Genomic DNA, 26,286 nt, shown 5'->3' with positions numbered 1-26,286 from the left:
GCAATTGTCCATGGCCCTGTGATTCCATGCAAGTGCATCATTTCAATTGGATGTTGCAGATATAGGCAGTGATTCACAGGCTAATCGGCACTAAACTAAACAGCTGCTTATCTCCCTTCGTAAATTGCTGTTTAGATGTGTGGTTAGCTGTGAGCGTACAATGATGTTTTTGTCAGCTTTTAATGGTTTGGCATGTTTTAGCATGACGCTCGCTAAACACCTTTCATAAATTCAGCCCATAGTGTTTATATCTTTAGTTTATGAGCATTCCATCTTCACAAAGGAAAACAAATAATGTGGTGGTTCACCAAGCGTTCACCCAACTCACCCACACACTGGTATGCATCCTTGGACCCAAGGCTACGATCACAGTAGCTGCAGTTTGTCTGGCTGGAGAACGTCGCAGAATTAAAGTGATGCCCTCCATTGACATCATCCTTGGTCTCCTTGTTTTTAGGCTGCTGAATGAAAGGGTTTCAAATCATGTAACAGCATTTGTGACTGCAGAGCAGAAAACGGAAGTTTTGGCCACTGCACAACAACCTCATGTAGTTGATAAGAAAAAGACAGTAAAAACCCGCATGATACAGTCACGTCTCACTTGCTTTGTATGGCACCTTGACCATGTGATCACCCACTAGAGATCGATAACGAACAGCTGTAAGTGACCACAATATCATCGCAAGTCCCCTAGATATTGACACTCTCACTGCACAGACATCCCAAGGCCCTGAGGATGCATTGTATATTCTAGCAAGTTGCCCGTGCCTGCACGGGATTCTAAACGGGGTAGGGATGAAGGCCGCAAAAAATGTAAATGGCGTCTTCTGTCATCAAGCCGGCAAGCTGGGAGCAACAATTAGCATTTATTGCCACATCTGATGCAATTTAAATACTATGATAGCGGTGCACTCCGGTGCAGTTCTACATTTGAAACTGTTTTTTCAATATATGTAGATTTGTGATGCTTTGGGACTGTAGAGCTTTGGGATGCTTTGGGAGCTAAAACTTGTATTGGTGTCAGACGCAGTGACCGATCACTGAGTTAACGCCAGGGGGATTGACCCAGCCTGTCATTCTTCTGAGGTCGGCAAATTGAGTACCAGTTCACTGGTAATTCCCTGTGTGTCGCAAGATGCGACTAACAGGGTTGGTGGCAGGAAAGGGCATCCGACCATAAAACATTGCTTCAACTAGAACGCCACTCAGTACAGCGCATACTCCCGCCGTGGGTCAAGTTGGAATAGTACGATTTCACAAAAGTTTGAGGGAGTAGTTCAGTGACAACACAAGACAAGACAACACAAGACAGACACTGACTGCACAGATATATATTTCGAATATATAGAAGATAATGTTTAAAAAAAAACAAGGCAATTTCACTTACATTTTCCGATTCAGCGTTCAATTCTATATAAGTGAGTGTATTTTGAGGCATGTGTGACTTCAAATAAAATTGTAAGCCAGGAAAACGTTCGTTTCATTCCTTAGGGATACAACATGTAAAACTGGCCCAAACGTCAAAACAAAACTCGCTCATTTTAAGTCGTACAAGCTAATGCGACCACTCATTCTTCTGGGAAGAATCCCGTGCACATGCTGGTCACACTTATAACTCACCTAACTCTTTATAAGTTCATCAAATACTGACACCGCGAGTGACATTCACTGAGGTAAATGTTGATATCTCTTCTGAGGTTAAAAAAAAAAACAGTTTTAAAGCAAGATACGTATCAAACGATACATTTTATGAAACGGGGAAACCGAATACACACTTTGGTGGTTTTAAAATGACAGAATATGTCTTTATTAGAAAAAAAAAAAAGAACCTTGAAGACGACGCTGCTAACAAAATACACCGCTCTAACGCATAACCACGAGTTTAAACTACATTTACAACAAATATGAAAACTATTTTCATATCAAATGTTAAATATAGAATATATAGAAGATAATGTAAAAAAAAAATGAGCCATGTCTTCCAATGGTAAACAATCCTTCAAAGAATTCCTGGATCCAGAATAATATCCTGAACTTCACCAAAAACTAATCAATTCTTTATTATCCCAAGGGCAATCAACCCACCAACTTTCATCCAAATCCGTTCAGAACTTTACCAGATATCTTGTTCACAAACACACTCACACTCACACGCGCGCACACACACACACACACACACACACACACACACACACACACACACACACACACACACACACACACACACACACGGACACGATCAAATGCATTACTCCCTGGCGGGAGTAAAAAGGGGATCACGGTGCCCAAAAAAGGCCAACCCCTGCCTTGCGGGGAAAAATGGCTTCTCAAGGTGGTTCAGAGGCAGTGAGTAATTGCAAACTACCGGTACGATGCTTATAACTGCAATTTCAAAGTAGATGATGAAGTGTGTTTCACGAAATGTAAAGACCTCATTAAGAAAATTAATCTTCAGTTATCAGTAGCAATAAAAAGCAACAACCACAGCACAAATAATATAATAAACACTTGATCATGCAGCCACCTGCGTTTTGCGGCAACAATTGTTCAGCAAAATTGGTTACTCGGTAATTAATGCAGGTTTTACTGGAATGGTTTAATGATGAAGGAAAGAGGCATCGATGAAGCACTTTCTCGAAGCAACAAGTCTTACCTTGCTTCTGGTCTTGTTACTTCCCAGGCGGGTCCTGATAAAGCTGAAGGTTCTACCAACACGTGAAGATTTGTCGCATCCAGGACTAGGTAGCAATAGTGGGGTCAACCTTGCATTCTTTTCCTGCTCTGACTTCCTGACATACAGCTCAGCTCCATCTTCATGCCTGGAGACGTTAAAGATCCCATAACATATTTCACAAGAGCAAGTGAGGCCTGCTTCTTCATTCGGACCTTTATTGGCCTACAAAACTGCTTTATGGGTACACCCTTTGAAATTTTACATAATGACATAAAAATGACTAACTCCATTAACTAACCTCGCAAAACGTACATTGCTGCAAGTTAGGACTAAATCTATTGTGATGACCATAAAAGATGGGGTTTGCAACGAGGCATCACCAGTAACTTTCCATCATAATAAGTTCATCAACCAAGAATGTGGCTTCTCTTATCATTGCTTCAGAATGAAAGCTTATGGACAATCCTTGTTCACGTCGTGAAAATAACGATAAACAAACAAACGATAAACAAAGCTTATATAATCCACATTGGTAAAAAAAACAAAATTAAAGACTTAAATAACGAACCAGACCCAAAACAAGGGCAGCGAGCGTTACATTTACTTTAACGCTATATCCCTGTTTTATCTAGGGTCTATTCTCCAACATTGCTTCATTTGCCCTCTCAGTCCTCCGACCCTCCCCAGAAACTCCAGGATGCACATGTTCTTCCATTATCCCACTCCTCGTTAAGCTTCCAAAATTCAGCCGAGCTGGAGACCTCACCTCCTTTGTTCCTCGGCTCTCCCATCTATGGAATCACCTTCCCAAGGCTGTTCTTTCCCATTCTTCCCTCCAGGGCCTCAAGCAAGATGTGAACACGTCACCTCCCACCCTGATCTCTGATATTTATTACCCCTATTAACCCTTACTATAATCCAACCCTCCTACTTTCTGACTTCCGTGTGTTCTCTCTTCTCTGTTTCCTGTTTGTTACTTCTGTTTGTCTCTGGCCCCTTGGCTGTTGCGCCCAATTGTTTCCCTGCTACCCCACCATTAGCGTTGCTCTTGCAACTTTTAATTTCACCTGGTTCTTCGATTAGCCTTGCAACTCTTGCAACAAACGCATTGTAAATCGATTCAATTGATCCCACTTTAGTTATAAATAAATGTATACAAATGGTACTTCCCTCCATGTGATGGGCTGTATATGTGATACTCTTATGAAGGTGTTGTATGTGAAACAAGGGCAGTAAATACTACATTTACTCCAATGCATTGCAAATTGGAACAATTTATATAAACTATCATGTATTCAACAGTTGTGTGTAGTATCGTTGAGAGAGAGGAAGACAAATGATGAATTGCGAAAGATGATGGGAATAGAGCCTGTGATTGATGCTGTGAAGAGAAACAGTTTGAGATGGTTTGGTCATGTGTTGAGGAAGGATGAAAGTGACTGGTTGAGAAGAGTGGTGGAAATGAATGTAGAACGAAGTAGAGGATGGGGAAGACCGAGAAATACTTGGCTGAAGGTGGTGGAAGAAGAAATGTGGGCAAGGGGGTTAACAAGGAGAGTTGCAGAAAATAGGGCAAAATGGAGAAGATCGTCATGGGGCCCACAAGGCTCACCCCTGCTCTTGCAGGGAAAATGGCCTTAAAATGCCTGTTGCTGTTTGTTGTATTCAACCAGTAGTGCCCTTTCTCCCCGCATGTGAAAGGCTCTGCATGAGATACTCAAATTATGGTGCTGTGACCTTTGAAGAAAAAAATCTTATATTTTGGATTCTCTCCATCCTTATGTCCTGCAGCCTCCTCTCCAAAATGACGATGCATTTATTAAATATTCAACACGTTTATGCAATAATATCTGAGCATGAGAGTCCGTGAGAATTTTGAGGATTGATGAGCATGTTCTATTTATCAAACCACCATCCATCATTTCCAGATCAGCAGAGAGTGACACAGTAAATGATCACCTTTGGCTGCATAAATCCTTTATCTTATCTAATTGTCTCGTAAATGTTCGAACAGACGATGAGGTTTTGCATTCTGTAACACAGATATCACCCATGATAGGCTGAAGGGATGGAGGGGTTATAATTTTTGGACAGATATTTCGTAAAGCCCAATTAGTGACGGCCATGATCGCGTGTCAAGTAAGTTATTCAACTTCCTTGTCTTCCTCTCTTTTCCTTTCGACGTCTTGGATTGGAATCTCCACTTTCTATAATTTCATCATCTTTATAATGTGTGTGGACATCTGCGGAAAATTGTAATCGGTGATATTCCGGTTACAAGTGACTTATTATATAAATATCATTAAAGGGGGGAAATAAAATTCCATTCAAGGAAGAAAAATTACTTATTTCCTTTCAAAACTTTATTTTTCTATCTTATTACACTTGTCATATCTTGTCCTCCCTCATCACCACAGGCTCAGCTCTCCACCAATCAGCGCGCAGTCTGCTTTCTGACATCATCGGTCGCTCTCCGCCAATCAGCGTGATGCTTCCTACTCAGCCTTCCTGTTGGTCAACTCCCACCCAATCACTGCCCTTCTGGGCGTGACTCTTGGCCCGCCTGATCTTCGTGGTGATGTAGCTGGTGGTGTCCCATCGGCAGTGCTCAGAACTGGCTTCCGGTTAGTTTTATTGTTATTTAGTGCAATTTAATGGGCACTTCCTACTAGTGTCTCTGGTGCGGTGCCAAAAGGGACAAAGGATAAATCACCAAGGGTAAGATATACAAGGGATAATTTATCCTTATTCCCAAAGCTAGTCAACATGCCCCACCCCCTCGTGACGGGGACAGATATACAACTTATCCAACATCCGGGCTAAACAGGTACTTATTACATGGTGGTTTCTACACAACAATCGGAGCAGGCTACCGATACAAATCTACCTGGTCTAAAGTCATCAATACCCCCACCCACATAACAGTATTTTTGACATATTTTAGAAGAGAAGCTTTGTGAGCCATTTTATCTAGCAATCCTCATCCCTAATGCACGATATATTTTAGCATGGCCCAATGGCTGCTATTACTGGGGGGTTTCTGAGTATGTGCACAAAGCATTCTGAAGTGGATCGTGTCATTTTGAAAGTTCCGTATTGAGCAACGACATTCAAAGTTACAACCGCCCCCTAAGGGGCCAATGTATGCCTGTGGCTATGATGAAAAAAAATGCAGTATTAAATTTTACATTTAGCTGGGTACTTACAAGGTCAGTGGCAAGGTCAGGGAGCTTTGAGAAAAGGACGCAACTCTCTGTCCCTCGACCCAAGAATTTGATGCATGTCTGGAAAATAACGGTTATAGAAAATGTAATTAAACACACTACAAATGGATTTCTATCAACCTCTGCAACCAAACTCAGAATGATAAATACAACACTTTGTAATTTAACAAGAAATTCAGGAAGACATTATTTGGGCCTTTACGACTGTGGTGTATCAGCAGTAAAAGTAAAATTAGTTGTATCAGCTTTTGTATATTAATTTACCATTTTATACTATGCGAGTGGGGTATGCTTTCACGCTGCAAGCAACTACTCGGGTGCATTGCACGTGCATACATAATAAAAATATAAGCTTTATATATTCGATGATGTAGTTTATGAGAGAGCTTTATATATTTGATAAAGTGTATTGTGCTTGCATTCTGTAAGCAGCTATACAACTCAAATAAATCAAGAATTTGTGTTTAGAATGAACTCTTTATTTAAAAGTTTACAGCTATAGTAATTTTAATGTAAATACGACAAAAGCTATAGAATAAGAGGAGGAGTAGGCACGCGGTAGCATTGCCGAGCAACCAGTTCTAGTGAAAGCCCCGTTTTCTTGGGTCATGTGACCCACAGTGAGCAGACCGAGGTTTCACCGGCTGACTTTTATTCGTGGAGATTTTCGTTTATGGACATTTTCTGACTGTTTTGTGATTTTTCCTGAGATATTGGCTTCGAGTTGCATCAGCTTTCTAGCTCACCTTGAAGGTACGAAACATTTATATCAGTGAGTCAGTGAATGAGTGAGTAATTGGGTGAATGAGTGAGTCAATGATTGGAAGGAACTTTATATATTGGATTCGTAAAATATTTGAAGTATATTTGATGGCAGACTAGTTATAGGGCTTACATAGCCATATAATATACGAACTTATTCATTTTGCAGAACTTGGAAATCAGTCATGAATCCTGGTTTCAATGAATGCGGGCCTGCAACTGATATCCGCTCAAGGCCTGCATCCCCGCATCTTTCACCCCACACATTCTCCTGCTCCCAATCCATGCTTCCTCACCTGCTCCACTCCCGTTCGTTTCCCTGCCACAACAACTTGGGCCTCTAACATTAGAGGACTCCATTCTAATGCCACAATGTGCTCAGCAGAAATGTTCCTGTGGCAGATGTTCATGATTCCTCTATGTCTATCACCAACTCATCTTTCTTCTGCGTTGACAGGCCCTGCTGATGTCAACATTTACATTAAAAAGGCATCCCTACAGCTCATGTTCCACATTAACAGATCTGATCCCCCTTCAACTACTTCACGTTATGCAATCCTATTTATTATTTATATCCTTTATACCAACATCGACCATCTAGTAACCACCCAGCCCAACTCTCTCTTTCTCATCTGTGATGATTTCAATTGCCATCATGCGAGTCATCTGAGTAGACGCAACAACATCAAACAATGGTGTTGCAGCTAAAACCTAATGTTAGTCCAAGACTCGAACCAATTATGTGAACTTTTCAACTCATATCACTGTAAATAATGCATTCTCCCTCTTCGCCTGTGGAAGGACTAACTTTTCCACCAACCTATATTCCTCCTCTTCCCGCTAGGCTCTAGATACCATGCTCCTTTGAAAGTCCAAATCTTTCTGGCTGCAGTTAGAGAGCTACCACAGCACCACAAAATCTGTTTATTTACTCAGGCTGACTAGCAAGCACTGCAATCTGTCCTCTCACCAATAATTAGTCCTCCATCTCCTCTGGATCTGATATTGACTCTGCTAAGGAATCCTGACATAAAAACCTGCTTTCGCTCATGCACTGGCTCATCCAATTTTGTTTGCAGCGATCCTATTGATCCTCCTCGTCTTGGTAGACACAGCCTTGTGGAGAGGCAATTGCTATGAAGTATCTTGCTTCCCTTTGTGAAAGGTATACACAACCGAAGGTAGCCTCAGATAATTTAACAAGGCACGCAATTAGTGTGTGTCCATCCTCAACTCAATTGAAAAATAATTATCCGGCTAATCTGAAGAATTAACACTCCTACCTGTCTCCTTCCTCAAAGTACTGGTAGCACCTTGTTAAGCCGATTGCTAGTGTGTGCCCCTCCTCAATCCCACAAAGTTCATGTAACCTACCCCTCTGTTACTGTTCCTATGTGTAACCTCATCCTCCCAGACACTGACTTTTTTCACTTGATAAGATAGAGAAAGCTCCTACTTACCTCTACTCTCTGCCTTGGTAATGGGCTTAAATAGCATCAGAGCCTGTGTTGTCAAATCATGCTGCTGTTCTTGCTCCTCTCATCTATTGCTCCCTTTGATTTGTCCTCCACCTTTGGCCACCATCCATCAGCCAACGTCACTCAAATTCGCAAGCAGGGTGTGGAAACAGATAACTCAACTAGAGGCCAGTTAGCTTCCCAGTTATAAGCACAGCCATGAAATCCTTCATTAGAACCTGTCTTTCCTCTTCTCGAACTGACTGATCTCAGATAGGATCCTCAATTTGGATTCCATCGTGGTGACTCAACTCTTGATTTGCTGCTGCTTCTCTCTCAACAATGGATGGAGAATCAAAATTGTAAACAGGTCTCTGGTCATATCATGACCATGTGAAAATGTCTGGCACCCAACTCTGTCTATTGTATTCAAGGCAAACCATTCAGTCTTGGCCTGCTGACTTTACCCACTCATGCAGTCAATGCATAGTCCTCAACAGTATCCTTTCAACTCCTCTCACAGTGGAAGCTCTTGGGCCCAATATTGTTCCTTGGTATATGTAAGTTACCACTCTGATGCCCTCAAAAACTCCTTTCCTCTTTGCGGATGATTTCACTTTATCACTCCCAAGGAAAAATGTGAATCAGAGAAAATGTAACAAAGTATGACTTCTTAATTTGATAATATAAGTTTAAGAAGAAGTTTTAATAGAAGTTTCAATAAAGTTTTTAAATAGAAGTTTTAATTTGACAAAAGAGAAATGTAGGAATTAAAGTGGTCATCATAATATGTTGTTTTTAAACAACATAAAAGTGTGCGCTGAGTCATGGGTCACATTGGCCTTTCACCCAGGATTCTTAATCTGAGGTATCAACATCCCAATCACACCCAACCAGACAGTCTATGAGCTAGCAGCTGACACAGGTCTGTCTACAACAGACAACAAACCTAGCCCCAGGATGTATCAACAATGTACCGCACGTATCTACATAATAAAGACAAAAATACATGATATTTGCAACTTTGGGTGAAATATTGAGAAATTGTGCACTGTTTCAAATGCTATTTCAAACAGGAAGTTAACTCAGCATTACACTAACGAATTCATTAATTATTTATTTCCTTCTATAAAGACTCCTCTTTTATTTATTAAATCCTCTTGAATAACAGACTCAGTTGCGTAATTTTTAGAGCCTCCACTATGAGTGTGGGAGGTCCACGGTTCGGACCATTGCTGCGTCACACCAAAGACTTTAAAATGGTATCTGCTGCTTCCTTGCTTGACACTCAGCATTTAAAGAGGATAGAGCACAGAAAAAAGCCATGGGTTGGCAACCATCACACAGAATTGATTGGCCTATTGGCCTCCTCCCGCATGTAAGTTGCTTGTTAGGGAACTCATTTATAACTGCAAATCAAACAGACGGTACATAAAAATATAACAATCACAGCAAACGTTGACCTCTCATTCATTGGACAAATAAGAAAACAACAACTGAACATGACCCATACTCAAAAGGTGATGTTCTAAATGGATCAATTATTGCTACGGTACCTGTATTTATTGGTGCTTTTCAAGGTGGAGCGATGAGATGGCAGGTTGGAGCGAAATGATGTTCTTATGACAGACGAACGAGGTTTCTGAGTGTCAGCAAAAGTGTTTCGATCATCCTCGTCGGACTCTGGGCCTGATTCAGGGAATTCCTCTTCATCTTCTTGCGCTCTCTCATCATCATCTTCATCCTCAACCAGATCAATAGTGTCACTTACAAGATTCTCTTCTATGCTGGGCTGCAAAACCACATTGTCCAGGTCTTTGGTCGGACTGCTCTTGTGAGTGGAGTCGCTGCCACCAGTTGGGATATCTGTGGTACTCAGGAGGCTGGAGTCCAGATCAATGTCTTTCACCACCATGTCTTCGGCTTCAGGTTCCAGGCACACCTGAATGTAAAGAGAATGGGCAAGAAGCAAAAGGCACTTTTAACAAGGCCTCAGTGACGTCAAGCTGTTGATAGCCACATCAGTTGCCTGACTGACATCTTTCTGAGCTTGGTGAAATACACGAGGGTTTATGTGCTTAAAGAGTGAAGGATGTGTGGGTGTTGAGGGCTATCTTTCCCTGAAGCATTTCGTCATACTAATGGCCGTCTTGTCTGCATGTGTGACGCCATTGTCCTGACCCCTACTTTGGTACATCCGTCGGGTTTGATCTCCGACGTGATTTGCGGTCATTAAATATCTAGCTGTCACAAAACCTGCTTTACCATGCTCCTGAGTTAAATTATCAGGCAGCCCATGACATCACAGGTCAAACCAGGCATCCCTGAAGGGAGTTTACGTGTACAGTATGCAAGCAATCACTGACCTCTGACACAACCATTCTGTTGATGTAGATCTCTTGAGCGCTAGCAGATGTCTCAGGTGACACGCAAACGACAGGGGCAGCTATGATGTCAGAATAGTGCCCACCTAAAAAAAAGGCAGATGATATGTTCTCAAAAAGATTGGCTCAGGAAAGAAAACCGATGACAGTACACACATACAGACACACACACACACGTGCAAAGGTCAGACATTTTGCATTTTTCTACTCTAATGCATAAGGACACTAAAACTTTGTATTCAATGCAAATAGACCTTCATGAAAAAGAAAATGTTATTCAAATAACCAAATTTATACACAACATAGCTTGATATAAACTAATACAACAGCGAACAGGTCAACTCTTTTCTTTCAAAACCATTAAAATTCTTCCAGAGACACTCAAACAATTTTGTTATAAACTCTTGTGAATGGTGTTCCATGCTTCTTCCAAGACCTTCCAAAGATCATCGAAGTTGGTTGGATTATTTTATACTTTTCTTTGTCAAAACCATCCGATACAGCTTCATCGATATTGAGCTGTGGACTTTGAGGAGGCCATTCCGTGTGTTAAAGGACCCCAGCTTCCTCTTTCTCTTACAAAAAAGTTTTAACTATTCCAGCGGGAGTGTTTTGGATCATTATCCTGCTGCAAGGTGAAGTTTGGACCAATACGTTTTGCACTGTCGAGGACAGCATGGTGGATTTTAACATTATCCGTACCTTGCTGCAGTCAATACACCATCAATTTTGAGTAGTTTTCCAACACAACCTGAGGATATGCACCCTCGCCCCTAAACTTGAACTGAACCTAATCCATGCTTAATTGTTCACTTTGAGCAAGGCTCTTTATAAGTTCCATTTTTATTTGTCTCACATACTGTCTCCAATTAGATCCAAATAAATAAAACATGAAATAAATGATAAATGAAAAAATATATGACCATTGTTCCATTGTTCCATTGTCCAATTTCTGTGTTCTTGTGCTTATTTTAGCTTATTTTGTGCTTATTCCCCATTTTATTAGAGGTTTTCTTACTGCAAAACATATTTTGAGTCCTGATTTCAAAAGTGACCTTCGTACTGAAGTATTGATGGATGGACCACAACACCTGAGCCTTCTGCTCGTTTTGTTGTCAATTCAATGCTTCTCATCTTTCTATTCCTTAAGGATATTACCTTCAGATATTGCTCATCCTTGTTAGATAGGGTTTGTGGGTTTTCCAGCCCGAGCTGCTCATGTATAGTTTTTTTTTTTTTTTTTGTATTCAAGATCGAGGCTCGTGTGAAAGCCAACATTAATCACAAAAAAGAAAAAAAACGGACACACAAAACATACAATAAAGGGAGCGGGAGACAAGATGGGGAGAGAGAGGGAAGCACACAAGTACAACAGCAGAGAACAGGGACAACGGGAGATCTGTGGGAGGGAGAGGGCTTGTGGGGAGGAGGCATGGGAAGGGGGGGATGGGGCGGGGGGGTTCTTCTTCATTAGTAGAAAACATTACTGGAGGCTTTGAGTAAATTGTTCATGGTCATAACATCCATATATTGTACCTGCACAATGTGGTTAAGGCTTTTATGCAGCAGCTGTGTATGGATATGGATATGGATATGGATATATATGAATATAAAGTACATATATATACACACAAACACACACACACACACACACACACACACACACGCACGCACACACACAACATTCACAGCCAAATGGCCACTTTTATCCGGACCAACGGCTGGCACCTGCCATACAACCAAATATTGTTTGTAATTACAACAGCAAGAAGTCATATCTGCGACCATCAGCTGAAATGCTTCTGTGAATAGGTTCTCTAATCCCATGGGTTGGGTTCTGACCTTAACGTTGTAGTATGCGTCAGATGCCAACAGGAGGTGAAAGTGAGCGTTTTTAGATAGTCCAGTTGCATTTAACCTGGATGCTGAAGAAATATATATTCCGATTCTGATGTAGGAGTACCATACTCTGTTACAGAGCATCAGTGCACCGAAGCAGTTTATTGGTGAGGGTTATACTGGGTGGTTTGCCATTGCCTTCCCAGCAGTAGGTATGGTAGGAATTTGCAATTGGGCCATGCTGCCGACAACAACTCGCCTACTCTTTGTGAAGGACACCCTGTGGTCTTTAACCTCCACCAACTAATGTCAGGAAATGGGATGCAGGTTTAACGTTCATCCGAGGGACGGCACACACATTGACGAATCACCCTGCCTGTGAAATACCTGTATGACAGTTTATAGCTGGGTCAGGATTCAAAATCCGGCTAGAATGTTTAGAGGTGAGTGCGCACATCTAGGGCATCTTACAAGGCCGAAATATCCATACTCCATGCAAATTATGATTCACCTTTGTTGGGGATCAACAGTTTAAATTGTTCATTCTTTAAAATTGATAATTGTTTTATCAAGTCTCCCCATCATTAAATGCACCTGCTTTGTTGCACTCTCTGCACAAAGCTGACCGACGAAAACAAGACCAAAAGTGAAAGAGCGGCGTACCTGGGCTTGTAAAATATTATAAACCACAAACACATATTATTAGCTTTTTAAACAGTCACTAATGCTGTTTATAACATTAAACAAAGAAATTTGGAGGAATCCCGACATCCATGAGGTAAGCTTTACTTACAGAACAGAGCGAAGATCTACTGTAATCTATATACCCCTCAAGGGTTGGAGGAGTGCTCATTTACCAAGCAGCTAGCTAGCGCTTGCCAAGCCAGCCGTTCCTTAAGGATTTTGAATGGAGTGCTTGCTCGAATGCTTAAACCAAATGGTGATCTCTCCACAAGAAACTTGGTAAATGAACACACATCCAATGTTCTTGAGACCCGACCATAGATCGACTGTAATCTATATACCCCAAAGATGAATGGCCCTTCCTGCCACTCCCGTAGTGAGCGGGTGTTCTTGTAAATTAAAATGTCGGTCAGTGCAGTCAGCCGTCGTAATGACATTATTAACGTAATGACGTAACGGACACAAAACTGCTGCTACTTTAATATGTAGAACATGATATATTTTAACTTCCAGTAAGTTTGCAGTCACTACAAAGGGATTAGTGTTATGATTATATTTACAATAATATTAACGTTATATTTCGAAAATGATATCATTTAAAAACTTAGGCCAATTCCTTACTTCTGCGATTATTAATACTAGGGCATGCCCGTACTATATATATATCTAAAAGTATATCCCCCCCCCCCTCTATTTACATGCAATGGTTTGGTCCAAAGCTAACGGCTTGCGAGTACGGTGACAATCCCCCCCCCCCTCTATTTACATGAAATGGTTTGGTCCAAAGCTAACGGCTAGCGGAGTTTGGTAAAGAAATCGCCATAGCGTGCACAAATGCGCAGGAAAGCGAAAGAATCGCAAATTAGTTTTAATTAGTTTTAAAACATAGTTTAACGGCAACATAGCGGCAACATAGTTTGCCAACGTGAAATAAATGAATACGCTCTCAAATGTGCCAAAAAAAAAAAAAACGCTACCCGTACGCTCTACCCCGCCCGTACGCCCGTAAACAAAAAAAACAACGCTCTTCGCTTCCGCCCTTCGCTCTGACTGAATTGGGAGAAATAATGCGCATAAGAAATCGAGAAATTATTATTTTCTCCGGAAGAAATCGAATTACGTACCGTAATGGCGCACGCGCTGGGCTCGGCTCGCTGCTCGCTCTCACATCGGCCACGCCTACGCAATAACGCGTTCTGTGATTGGATGCCGGAAGTGCAGTCCTCACTGTCCGGAAGTTCGCAAATCGCAGTTATGATGAATCGCAAATTAGTTTTAATTAGTTTTATAATTAGTTTTAAAACATAGTTTAACGGCAACATAGTTTGCCGACGGGAAATAAATGAATACGCTCTCAAATGTGCCATCCGAGGCAGAGTGTGTTCGCCACGTTCGGCACACGTGATAGCTCGCTGCTCTCTGATTGGTTGAATCGTTTTTTGGACATAGCTCGGTAACTACTTCTGCGATTAATTTAAAACCTTGAAAAGGCACATCCTCGGGTCCCCAGCAATATACCTGGCAAGTTTCAAGTATATCGGACCGGTAGTTGTCGAGAAACAGCGGTCACAGACATACAAACAAACAAACAAACGTACAAACAAACATACACACAGAGATTAGTGGAATTATAGATAGATTAGTACCGTACACCACTTGTCACCGATTCATGAACCATACACCGCTTCAATTCATTAACTTTGTATTCATGACATTGGGATAAAAGTGTGAGACCACCTTTAGAGGCCATTTTTCCCCGCAGAGCAGGGGTTGGCCTTTTTCGGGTACCTTGGTCCCCTATTTTGGAGCAATGTTTTACGGCCGGATGCTCTTCCTGCCACCAACCCTGTTGGTCGCCTCTTGCGACACACACGGAATTACCAGTGCACTGGTACTCAATTTGCCGACCTCGGAAGGATGAAAGGCTGAGGGAACCCCCCTGGCATTAATTCAGCGATCGACCGGGATTCGAACCCAGGATCCTAGGTTATCCCAAGCCGGCACCCTAACCACAAAGCCAACACCAGGATTAAAGTGTTATGTTCATATTTACTCTATTATTATTATTATTATTATTATTATTATTATTATTATTATTATTATTATTATTATTATTATTACGAAAACGATAATACTGAAACGATACACTACAGTATTAAGAAACCTGGGCCTAATTGGTCTGAAGATGAGGTATAACGCCTAAGGCCGAAACATACCGAATTGTTGGAAGAGCCGCAACGCCGATGCTTTCGATATTTGATGATCATTTTAACAATCGGTTTGTTTGTGTTTCACACAGAATGAAAAACGTTAAGGCAGAGCATGGAGATTGTGATATATAACAGGTTCGACGATGCGTTCGGCATGAACGGCATATAAATCAAAATGGCGGTGTGTGGAGAGTCAGCCGCCATACACCGTAATGACATCAGGAATAATCACATCACACTGTCATGTGACCAGATCCTCAGCTTTGATTGGTATATGTTTGAAGGGATATACATGATACATATGGACGGGCAAACACAGCTCTAGACGGCTTTTCCCGATGGGCTACGCCGTAAAAATTGCGTGATATTGCAATTCCAATTTTAAAGCACAGGACAACCACAGAATTTAGAATATGAGAGTGCTCAGTTAAGAACTGTCTTTGCATTTAACGTAATGGCTGAGAAACAAACAAAATGTTGGTTAATCATGAATACATGAATGCATCAAATGCATCAGAATAAATATCATAAAGAATAATAAAATAATAAAATAATATCAATAATATCATCAGATATTAATAAATAATAATAACATCAGAATAATAAAATCATAAAGGCATCAGAATGCATAAAATGTGGCAACTTAATAAAATCTGACTCTTTATGGAATGTTTGAAATACACAATGGATAATGTCCGGTGGATCATCTTTGAGTGTATGAGAGTTCTATTCACTGCCAAATTCAGATTCCATCTTCATTATGGCAACAGGTGTGCCAGAATTTGGAGACAGCATGGTGATTGTTTGCTGCAAGATTTTGCAGAACAATGATTGATAGAGATGAGGATCTGTCTGGGTGTGGCCTATAATCAACATACAACGAAGGCCGGACCTACATGTCATCCATAAAGACACCTTTGATTCTGTTAGGTACCAATACGAGATTATTAAATCAGAAGTGAAACCCTATGCTGGTGCAGTTGTGCAAACTTTATTTAGCTTGATTATGATGCATGCCCACTTCGAGCAAGCATCATCACTGCTTATCTCGAACAGGAAGCAATCGAGAGATGGAGTGAACCAAATCTCACTGAAGATTCTTCGGATGTGCTACAAAGAGCAACTGCAGCTTGACCCAGTGCAACCCATCACACACATTATATATACTAGGGCATTGCCCGTACTATATCTATATCTAAAATTATATCCCCCCCCTCTATTTACATGAAATGGTTTGGTCCAAAGCGAACGGCTTGCGAGTACGGTGACAATCCCCCCCCCTCTATTTACATGCAATGGTTTGGTCCAAAGCGAACGGCTTCCGGAGTTTGGTAAAGAAATCGCCATCGCGTGCACAAACGCGCAGGAAAGCGAATGAATCGCAAATTCGGTTTTATTAGTTTTAAAACATAGTTTAACGCCAACATAGTTTGCAAACGTGAAATAAATGAATACGCTCTCAAATGTGCCATCCGAGGCAGAGTGTGTCCTCCACGTTCGGCACACGCGATCGTTCGCTGCTCTCTGATTGGTTGAATCGTTTTTTGGACATAGCTCGGTAAGTAATTGTCCGATTAATATGAAACCTTGAAAAGGCACATCCTCGGGTCCCCAGCAATATACCTGGCAAGTTAAAAGTATATCGGACCCGTGGTTGTCGAGAAACAGCGGTCACAGACAAACAGACGTACAAACGTACAGAGATTACTGGAATTATAGATAGATATACTAGTGGGGTCACCCGTGGGAATCCCACGGGTAGCCGGGTATGGTGTGTGACATTTGGACATCTTGATTTAGATGCTGCACATTAAATTTTACAAAATGGTTAAAATGGTGTAATGAACACAACTTATTTATTTCACATAATATGTGACCCCTCACTCCTCTCCACCCTCACGCCTCTCCAATACCACTCCTCCTCACACTCCTCTACAATACCTCCTCACACTCCTCTCCAATACCTCCTCACACTCCTCTCCAATACCTCCTCGCACTTCTCTCCAATACCTCCTCGCACTCCTCTCCAATACCTCCTCGCACTCCTCTCCAATACCTCCTCGCACTCCTCTCCAATACCTCCTCGCACTCCTCTCCAATACCTCCTCGCACTCCTCTCCAATACCTCCTCGCACTCCTCTCCAATACCTCCTCGCACTCCTCTCCAATACCTCCTCGCACTCCTCTCCAATACCTCCTCGTACTCCTCTCCAAACCCTCACACTCCTGTCCAACCCCTCACACTCCTCGCCAACCCCTCACACTCCTCACCAACCCCTCACACTCCTCGCCAACCCCTCACACTCCTCGCCAACCCCTCACACTCCTCTCCAACCCTCACACACCTCTCCAACCATTCACACTCCTCTACAATCCCCCACACTCCTCTCCAATCCCCCACACTCCTCTCCAGTCCCTCACACTCCTCTCCAATCCCTCACACTCCTCTTCAATTCCTCATACTCCCCTCCAATTGCGCCTCACTTGCCTCTCCAATCACGCCTCACTCTCCTCTCCAATCGCTCCTCACTTGCCTCTCCATCACTCCTCACTCTCCAACCCTCGCTCTCTCCAACACCTCCTCACACTCCTCTCCAATCCCTCACACTCCTCTCCAATCCCTCGCACTCCTCTCCAATCCCTCGCACTCCTCTCCAATCCCTCGCACTCCTCTCCAATCCCTCGCACTCCTCTCCAATCCCTCGCACTCCTCTCAAATCCCTCGCACTCCTCTCAAATCCCTCGCACTCCTCTCAAATCCCTCGCACTCCTCTCAAATCCCTCGCACTCCTCTCAAATCCCTCGCACTCCTCTCCAATCCCTCGCACTCCTCTCCAATCCCTCGCACTCCTCTCCAATCCCTCGCACTCCTCTCCAATCCCTCGCACTCCTCTCCAATCCCTCGCACTCCTCTCCAATCCCTCGCACTCCTCTCCAATCCCTCGCACTCCTCTCCAATCCCTCGCACTCCTCTCCAATCCCTCGCACTCCTCTCCAATCCCTCGCACTCCTCTCCAATCCCTCGCACTCCTCTCCAATCCCTCGCACTCCTCTCCAATCCCTCGCACTCCTCTCCAATCCCTCGCACTCCTCTCCAATCCCTCGCACTCCTCTCAAATCCCTCACACTCCTCTCAAATCCCGCACACTCCTCTCAAATCCCGCACAATCCTCTCCAATCCCGCACACTCCTCTCCAATCCCGCACACTCCTCTCCAATCCCGCACACTCCTCTCCAATCCCGCACACTCCTCTCCAATCCCGCACACTCCTCTCCAATCCCGCACACTCCTCTCCAATCCCGCACACTCCTCTCCAATCCCGCACACTCCTCTCCAATCCCGCACACTCCTCTCCAATCCCGCACACTCCTCTCCAATCCCGCACACTCCTCTCCAATCCCTCACACTCCTCTCCAATCCCTCACACCCTCTCCAATCCCTCACACTCCTCTCCAATCCCTCACACTCCTCTCCAATCCCTCACACTCCTCTCCAATCCCTCACCTCCTCTCAAATCCCTCACACTCGTCAATTCCTCATACTCCCCTCCAATCGCGCCTCACTCGCCTCTCCAATCGCTCCTCACTCTCCAACCCCTCGCTCCTCTCCAACACTTCCTCACACTCCTCTCCAACACCTCCTCACACTCCTCTCCAATACCTCCTCGCACTCCTCTCCAATACCTCCTCGCACTCCTCTCCAATACCTCCTCGCACTCCTCTCCAATACCTCCTCGCACTCCTCTCCAATACCTCCTCGCACTCCTCTCCAATACCTCCTCGCACTCCTCTCCAATACCTCCTCGCACTCCTCTCCAATACCTCCTCACACTCCTCTCCAATACCTCCTCACACTCCTCTCCAATAACTCCTCACACTCCTCTCCAATACCTCCTCGCACTCCTCTCCAATACCTCCTCGCACTCCTCTCCAATTCCTCCTCGCACTCCTCTCCAATTCCTCCTCGCACTCCTCTCAAATACCTCCTTGCACTCCTCTCAAATACCTCCTCGCACTCCTCTCCAATACCTCCTCGCACTCCTCTCCAATACCTCCTCGCACTCCTCTCCAATACCTCCTCGCACTCCTCTCCAATACCTCCTCGCACTCCTCTCCAATACCTCCTCGCACTCCTCTCCAATGCCTCCTCGCACTCCTCTCCAATACCTCCTCCCACTCCTCTACAACCCCTCACACTCCTCGCCAACCCCTCACACTCCTCTCCAACCCCTCACACTCCTCTCCAACCCCTCACACTCCTCTCCAACCCCTCACACTCCTCTCCAACCCCTCACACCCCTCTCCAATACCTTCTCACACTCCTCTCCAATAACTCGTCGCATTCCTCTCCAATACCTCCTCGCACTCCTCTCCAATGCCTCCTCGCACTCCTCTCCAATACCTCCTCACACTCCTCTACAACCCATCACACTCCTCTACAACCCCTCACACACCTCGCCAACCCCTCACACTCCTCTCCAATACCTCCTCACACTCCTCTCCAATACCTCCTCGCACTCCTCTCCAATACCTCCTCGCACTCCTCTCCAATACCTCCTCGCACTCCTCTCCAATACCTCCTCGCACTCCTCTCCAATACCTCCTCGCACTCCTCTCCAATACCTCCTCGCACTCCTCTCCAATACCTCCTCGCACTCCTCTCCAATACCTCCTCGCACTCCTCTCCAATACCTCCTCGCACTCCTCTCCAATACCTCCTCGCACTCCTCTCCAATACCTTCTCGCACTCCTCTCCAATACCTCCTCGCACTCCTCTCCAATACCTCCTCGCATTCCTCTCCAATACCTCCTCGCATTCCTCTCCAATACCTCCTCGCATTCCTCTCCAATACCTCCTCACACTCCTCTCCAATACCTCCTCACACTCCTCGCCAACCCCTATTGCCAAACCTATTTAAAGTGTATGCGCACATAACTAATAGCCGGCGAAGCCGGTGTTGTCAATAAACGAGTATGTATTATGTCGAAAACCTGATTATGCCTTGGCTCGAGAATGCGAAGCGCAGTGGAGGCCGCCATCGACCGGATGCGGAAGTTTGCATAAAACAATTGCGAAAGGGTTCAATAGGAGTTTGTTTCATCCGTCGTTCTTTGATTCACAATCTAATGAACCTCTAATTAGTAATTAAAATACGTTAAGACCAACCTCGTTATCTTCAACGAAAATCGTCATCAAACACCAGAACCAATGAGATTCGAGCATTTGAAAAAATATTTTTTTAAAGGTTATTACGCGTTTCGGAGGGTGAAAACGGCGTCAAATATTCTAACATTGACGAAGAATTATTTTTTAGAAATCTCGTGGCCGTCGGGGATAGTTTTTCATGGCCAGAAATATGGTATAAGCAGTTTACATATTTAGTTTAGAAATACGGAAAGTTTTTCACGGCCGGAAATATCCGAAGTTGAGACGGAATTCACCGAATTAATTACTGCAAGCTAACTTCTTCTGGTGGAGGAAGCCGCAGTGCCCGGAGAGAACCAGCCCTGACAGCGACTGAAGTTAGAAGACTACACACATACTGTGAAAACGTATGTTAAGCCCAGTTAAAATTTCTTAAAATAGGCCTTAAGCTAGCACATCGTATAGTTACTTCCTTAAGCTTCTTGTGACATTTATTGTATGCAGGTATTGGGGAGGACTGTCTGCTCTTCTCTTTTACCAAGTCTTACCAGGTACGGTACCTACAACACCTACCTACTACCAACTACCTACTACCAACTACCTACCTACCTACTAACAACTACCTACCTACCTACTACCAACTACCTGATGCCATGGTGATGGGTAAAATAGTGGCAAGAGGCTTTGGCTTCGCCAGCTCATTGCGGCTTTGCAGTCGGTACTAGTAAAAAAAAAACGAAGACATATCTCTCGGTAATTTCCTGAAACATATTTTACTTCCAGATAATAATGTTGAATGAAATAGGAAAGAACGAAGATATATATGTCGTTTTTGTGCCGACTCTCATAAAACGTAAAAGTAATACATCTTAACGAAAAGAAAAAGCGAATTTTTTATATATGTCGACATTTTCCCCAACTGTTATTTTAGGCGGTGTATTTTTGTGTATCATCATGGCATGATTTTTATAAATATATCTCGGCAATTTCCAGTGCATGCGTGAATGTTCTCAATTATTTCTGACACCGAGTCTAAAACCATCGATAAAAATTAAATCAGATGGTGAATTCGATAAAATGGGCGTTTAGTTTACAGGCCTTTGAGAAATCATTTCGTTCTATAAACGGAAACTTTCTTGAGATTCTCTTCCCGTTTTTTTTCAACCGAGTCTAACACTATGTTAGCGACTGTTAAAAATGAAATGATATATCGAATTAGAATTGAAATAAACCTGTGTGAGAGAGAAAGACAGCACGGGCCTAACTAAACAGGCCTCAAAGCTATTCGAGTTAATAAAATGGTGGATATTTGTTTACATGAAGCCTCTCCAAGAATGGGTGGAGCTATGGGTGGAGCTACTCTGCAAACGGACTAAGCCACACCCCCGGACAGACGTCCAACAGAATCACCTACGGCTATTATAATATATATATACACACACACACACACACACACACACACACACACACACGAAGCCTGGTGTTGGCTTAGTGGTTAGAGCGCAGGCTTGGGATCTTCGGATCCTGAGTTTGAATCCCGGTCGATCGCTGATTTAATGCCAGGGGGGGTGTCATCCTTCTGAGGTCGGCAAATTGAGTACCAGCTTGCTGGGATGAATGATCCCGGTGTGTACGCCGATTTAGAATAGGTACACAGTATCCCTGCGCATCGTAAGAGGTGACTAAAGGTTGGCGTCAGGAAGGGCATCCGGCCATAAAAAAAAAACAGCCTCAAACAGGGAACCATGATCGTCATGGGGCCCGCGAGGCTATCCCCTGCTCTAGTGGGGAAAAGTGGCCTTAAAATGATCATTCGTTCAAAAAAAATAATATATATACACATATATATGTAAACATAAATATATACATACATATATACACATATATATATACTGTATATATATATATATATATATATATATATATATATATATATATATATATATATATATATATATATATATATATTTACATATACTAGGGCATGCCCGTACTATATCTATATCTATATCTAAAATTATATCCCCCCCCTCTATTTACATGAAATGGTTTGGTCCAAAGCGAACGGCTTGCGAGTACGGTGACAATCCCCCCCCTCTATTTACATGAAATGGTTTGGTCCATTCGCAAAGCCAAAGCGAACGGCAGTTACGAATCGCAGTTACGATGAATCGCAAAGTAGTTTTAATTAGTTTTAAAACATAGTTTAACGGCAACATAGTTTGCCGACGGGAAATAAATGAATACGCTCTCAAATGTGCCATCCGAGGCAGAGTCTGTTCGCCACGTTCGGCACACGTGATAGCTCGCTGCTCTCTGATTGGTTGAATCGTTTTTTGGACATAGCTCGGTAACTACTTCTGCGATTAATTTAAAACCTTGAAAAGGCACATCCTCGGGTCCCCAGCAATATACCTGGCAAGTTTCAAGTATATCGGACCGGTAGTTGTCGAGAAACAGCGGTCACAGACAAACATACAAACAAACATACACACAGAGATTAGTGGAATTATAGATAGATGTAATGTCTGTATCAGCTTTGCACATCTGGATTTGGGGAGTTTCTGCCATTCTTACTCAGAGATTTGCTCAAGCACTGTCAAGTTGGATGTGGAGCGTTGGTGAACAACAATCTCAAGTTTTTCCACAGAATCTCAATGGAATTTAAGTCTGTGCTTTGGCTGGGCCACTCAAGGACTTTCACATTCTTTTTCTGAAGCCATTCCAGTATTTATTTGGCTGTATGCTCAGGGTCATTGTCCTGTTGGAATGTAAGTCTTTGCTGCAGTTTAAGGTCTTTTGCACTCAGAAGCAGGTTCTCCTCAAGGAAGGTTTGCCTGTATTTGGCTCCATTCATAGTTCCCTGTGTCCTTACAAGTCTCCCATTCCCTGCTGCTGAAAAGCATCCCCATAGCATGATGCTGCCACCACCATGCTTCACCGTAGGGATGGTGTTAGATGGGGTGATGAGCTGTGCTCGTTTTCCGTCAGATGTAGCGCTTTGCGGTGAAGCCAAAGAGTTCCACTTTCATCTCATCAGAACACAGAATCTTTTGCGTCAATTTCTGAGTCTTTCATGTGCCTTTTTGCAAACTCCAGTCAAACTCCAGGCTGCCATGTGCCTTCTTTCTTAGGCATGGCTTTCGTCTGGCCACTCTCCCATAAAGCCTAGATTTGTGAAGTGCTGCAGAGACTGTTGTCCTTCCGGCAGGTTCTCCCATCTCAGGCAAGGAACTTTGTAGTTCTGTCAGAGTGGTCAGTGGGTTCCTGGTCATCTCCCTGACCAAGGTCCTTCTTGTCCTGTTGCTCAGTTTGGTCAGATGGCCAGCTCTAGGAAGAGCCTGGGTATCCTCATATTTTTTCCACTTCCTAATGATGGAGCTCACTGTGCTCTTGGGAACTTTCAACACTCTAGAAATTGTTTTATACCTTTCCCTAGATCGATGCCTCCTTATATCTCGTAGTTCTACGGAGAGTTCCTTGGTCTTCATGGTGGAGTTTCTGTTGTGACATGCACTGTCAACTGTGAGACCTTATATTGAAAGGTGTATTTATTTCTAAATCATGTCCAGTCAAGTGAATTGGCCAAAGGTGGACTCCAACCATTTAAGTTGTAGAGACATCTCAAGGATGATCAAAGGAAATTGGATGCACCCGAGCTCAATTTGGAGTATCCTAACAAAGTGGTTGAATATTTATTGACACAAGACATTTCCGCTTTTAATTACTTTATAAAGATTTCTTAAAATAAAAAAAATCCACTTTGACATTATAGGGTATAATGTGTCGATCAGTGACAAAACAATCTCAATTCAATCCATTTTAAATTCAGGCTGTAACACAACAAAATGTGAAAAAGTCAAGGGGTGTTAATACTTTCTGAAGGCACTGTAAATATATATCAACACCAATAACACCCACCAGAGGGAACCACATGGCACTACGACAGACGGGATAAGACTAATTGAGCAATGCAAGGCCATTCGGCCGAGTGAGCCAAGTTTACTGTTATACCTATTCAGAAAAACTCACACAGACATTATTGAAACGACACAAATGTATTCTCCTCGCATATTGTGTTGTCATGTAGATGTTTTAACTGTTCAATTCACAACACAAACCTACTTCCTCAACAACAACCGTCATGGGATCATAAACTGAGAAAAGAATGGACCAATAGAACGAAAGACACAAATCATGAGGACCATCATGTACTTGTTATGGATGAATGGAAAGAATGCTAACTTAAGAAAACTGAGAAAAGAAAGGGGAGGATGATCATGGAATTGAAAATAAATATATGGGACAAATGAGGAGTAGTGCAAGAAGGGTCAACAGATTTTGCCAACCTAATATATTGACGGCCCCTTATAAAACCAATTTGAAGGGAAACCACAAACTTTTTCTGTTGTTTATTGTAAGATGACAAAGTACAAACGAGTTGTGGATTCTAGGCCTGCAACATTGCTCTGAAAGTGAGACTGAAAGGAAGAAGAATTGACCGTTCTGCTGATCTCTGCTAAACTGCTGTTCACCAAACAAAGGCAGATGTTACCAGAATGCAAATCTAACAACCAAACAAGCCAAGTAATCCCGTCTTTGTGAGATCAATATAACCGGACTTTCCTGATAAACAAGCACAAACAAGGCCTGTAAGACCAACAGGCATGACCGGCCTCTTCGCTAGTTGTACAAAGAGCGTGTAACTATATGCTCGACTGCAAAAAAGGTAAACACAACATGCATTGAAACGAACATGAAATGGACGTAGTTTGAGGAGAATGTGCAAAGGCTCACACAGTGAAATAAGTTCGTCACACAAAGGCAGCCAATTAGCATAACGATGGGGAGGCCATGTTGGGTTGGGAAGAGAGGGCCGACCATCACTCTTACTCGTTCCCAGCCTTTCAGCGCCACTTTCCACCACACACCATGGCCTATAATCACCTCATTTCTCTCTCTCCCGCTATCTGTAATCCTAATCCAGTTTTGCCCACATGCCGAGACATAAATCGAGCATAAAGCTAAGGCAAAGCTCACCAATCAAATTATTTGGCCAAGAAACCCATTGGAATGAAACAAGGTTGGTGTCGTTCCTTGCGCCAGGAAGAGAATCGTTTCTTTTACATTAGTAGTGTTGCTCCCTGTTCGGTGTAATGAAAGACAGCCCGGGACACAAAGAAACCTTCTCTGGTGCTTTAAGAGCCCCACTGAGCTTTCCGCATTGAACCACGGTGGTAAATTGCCCCGGGAATAATCCTCAGTGATCCTGTTTCTTTCGGGAGTACGGAAGCTGGGTCTGTTTGGCTGGGCAATCTCTGATGCTTGAGCTAGGATGACAAAAGAATTCCTAAAAGGAAGGAATGATTTACTGTTATCACAAGCGATGATGCACATGTGTGTGTACAAACCTCTTATTGCATACGTTCTTCATTCCAAAAGCTACCGTGTAGTGTCTGCAATTTGTGCCCGATTTCCATATGCTTTGGAATAATGGAGCTTGGGAGGAGTTGAGGCCCAATACCAATGGCCATTTGTTTTGCATATAATTTGTGGCAATAATTAATGTACGGGACATAATGTATGGAACATAATCTGAGGACAACATATGTGCACTGTGTTTATCACTTCCTTTAGGTAGGGCCTTAATGTCCTACTCATCACAAGCAATAACCTGAACCACTCCGTCTGACCTTCTTATAGCCAATCTGAACTTTAATCGACATACAGGGCCTTCATCCACATGTTGATGGAGCACTGCTCGACACTTTGGGCTGACGCCCCTGCTTTCTCTTTCCTTTCCTTCGTTGGAAAAAAATCTCTTTCCTTCGTTGGCATTCTCACTTAGCAATTTTTGCCAATGAAGGGAAAAGCCTGCACAGATTTGTGGACAAACCTGCACAAGC

The 26,286-nt window shown here is 43.1% G+C and overlaps 1 protein-coding gene across 1 annotated transcript in view; it reads right to left on the bottom strand.

Annotated features, from left to right (window-relative positions):
• LOC137429374 (rho guanine nucleotide exchange factor 28) overlaps nucleotides 1–26,286 on the bottom strand; it is a 252,669-nt gene that overhangs the window by 105,315 nt on the left and 121,068 nt on the right. The window contains exons 11-15 of the mRNA XM_078779849.1: nucleotides 10,484–10,587; nucleotides 9,674–10,059; nucleotides 5,881–5,958; nucleotides 2,654–2,819; nucleotides 329–461 (exon numbers count right to left, since the gene is read on the bottom strand). Of these exons, the coding sequence (XP_078635975.1) occupies nucleotides 329–461; nucleotides 2,654–2,819; nucleotides 5,881–5,958; nucleotides 9,674–10,059; nucleotides 10,484–10,587 (867 nt within the window). The remainder of the gene's footprint in view (nucleotides 1–328; nucleotides 462–2,653; nucleotides 2,820–5,880; nucleotides 5,959–9,673; nucleotides 10,060–10,483; nucleotides 10,588–26,286) is intronic.

This window comes from Myxine glutinosa, chromosome 6 (assembly GCF_964187855.1).
Source record: "Myxine glutinosa chromosome 6, kmMyxGlut1.1, whole genome shotgun sequence".
In the NCBI taxonomy this organism is placed as follows: domain Eukaryota; kingdom Metazoa; phylum Chordata; class Myxini; order Myxiniformes; family Myxinidae; genus Myxine; species Myxine glutinosa.
The sequence above is the reverse complement of the archived record's forward strand: the minus strand, read 5'-3'. Positions and strand labels throughout refer to the sequence as shown.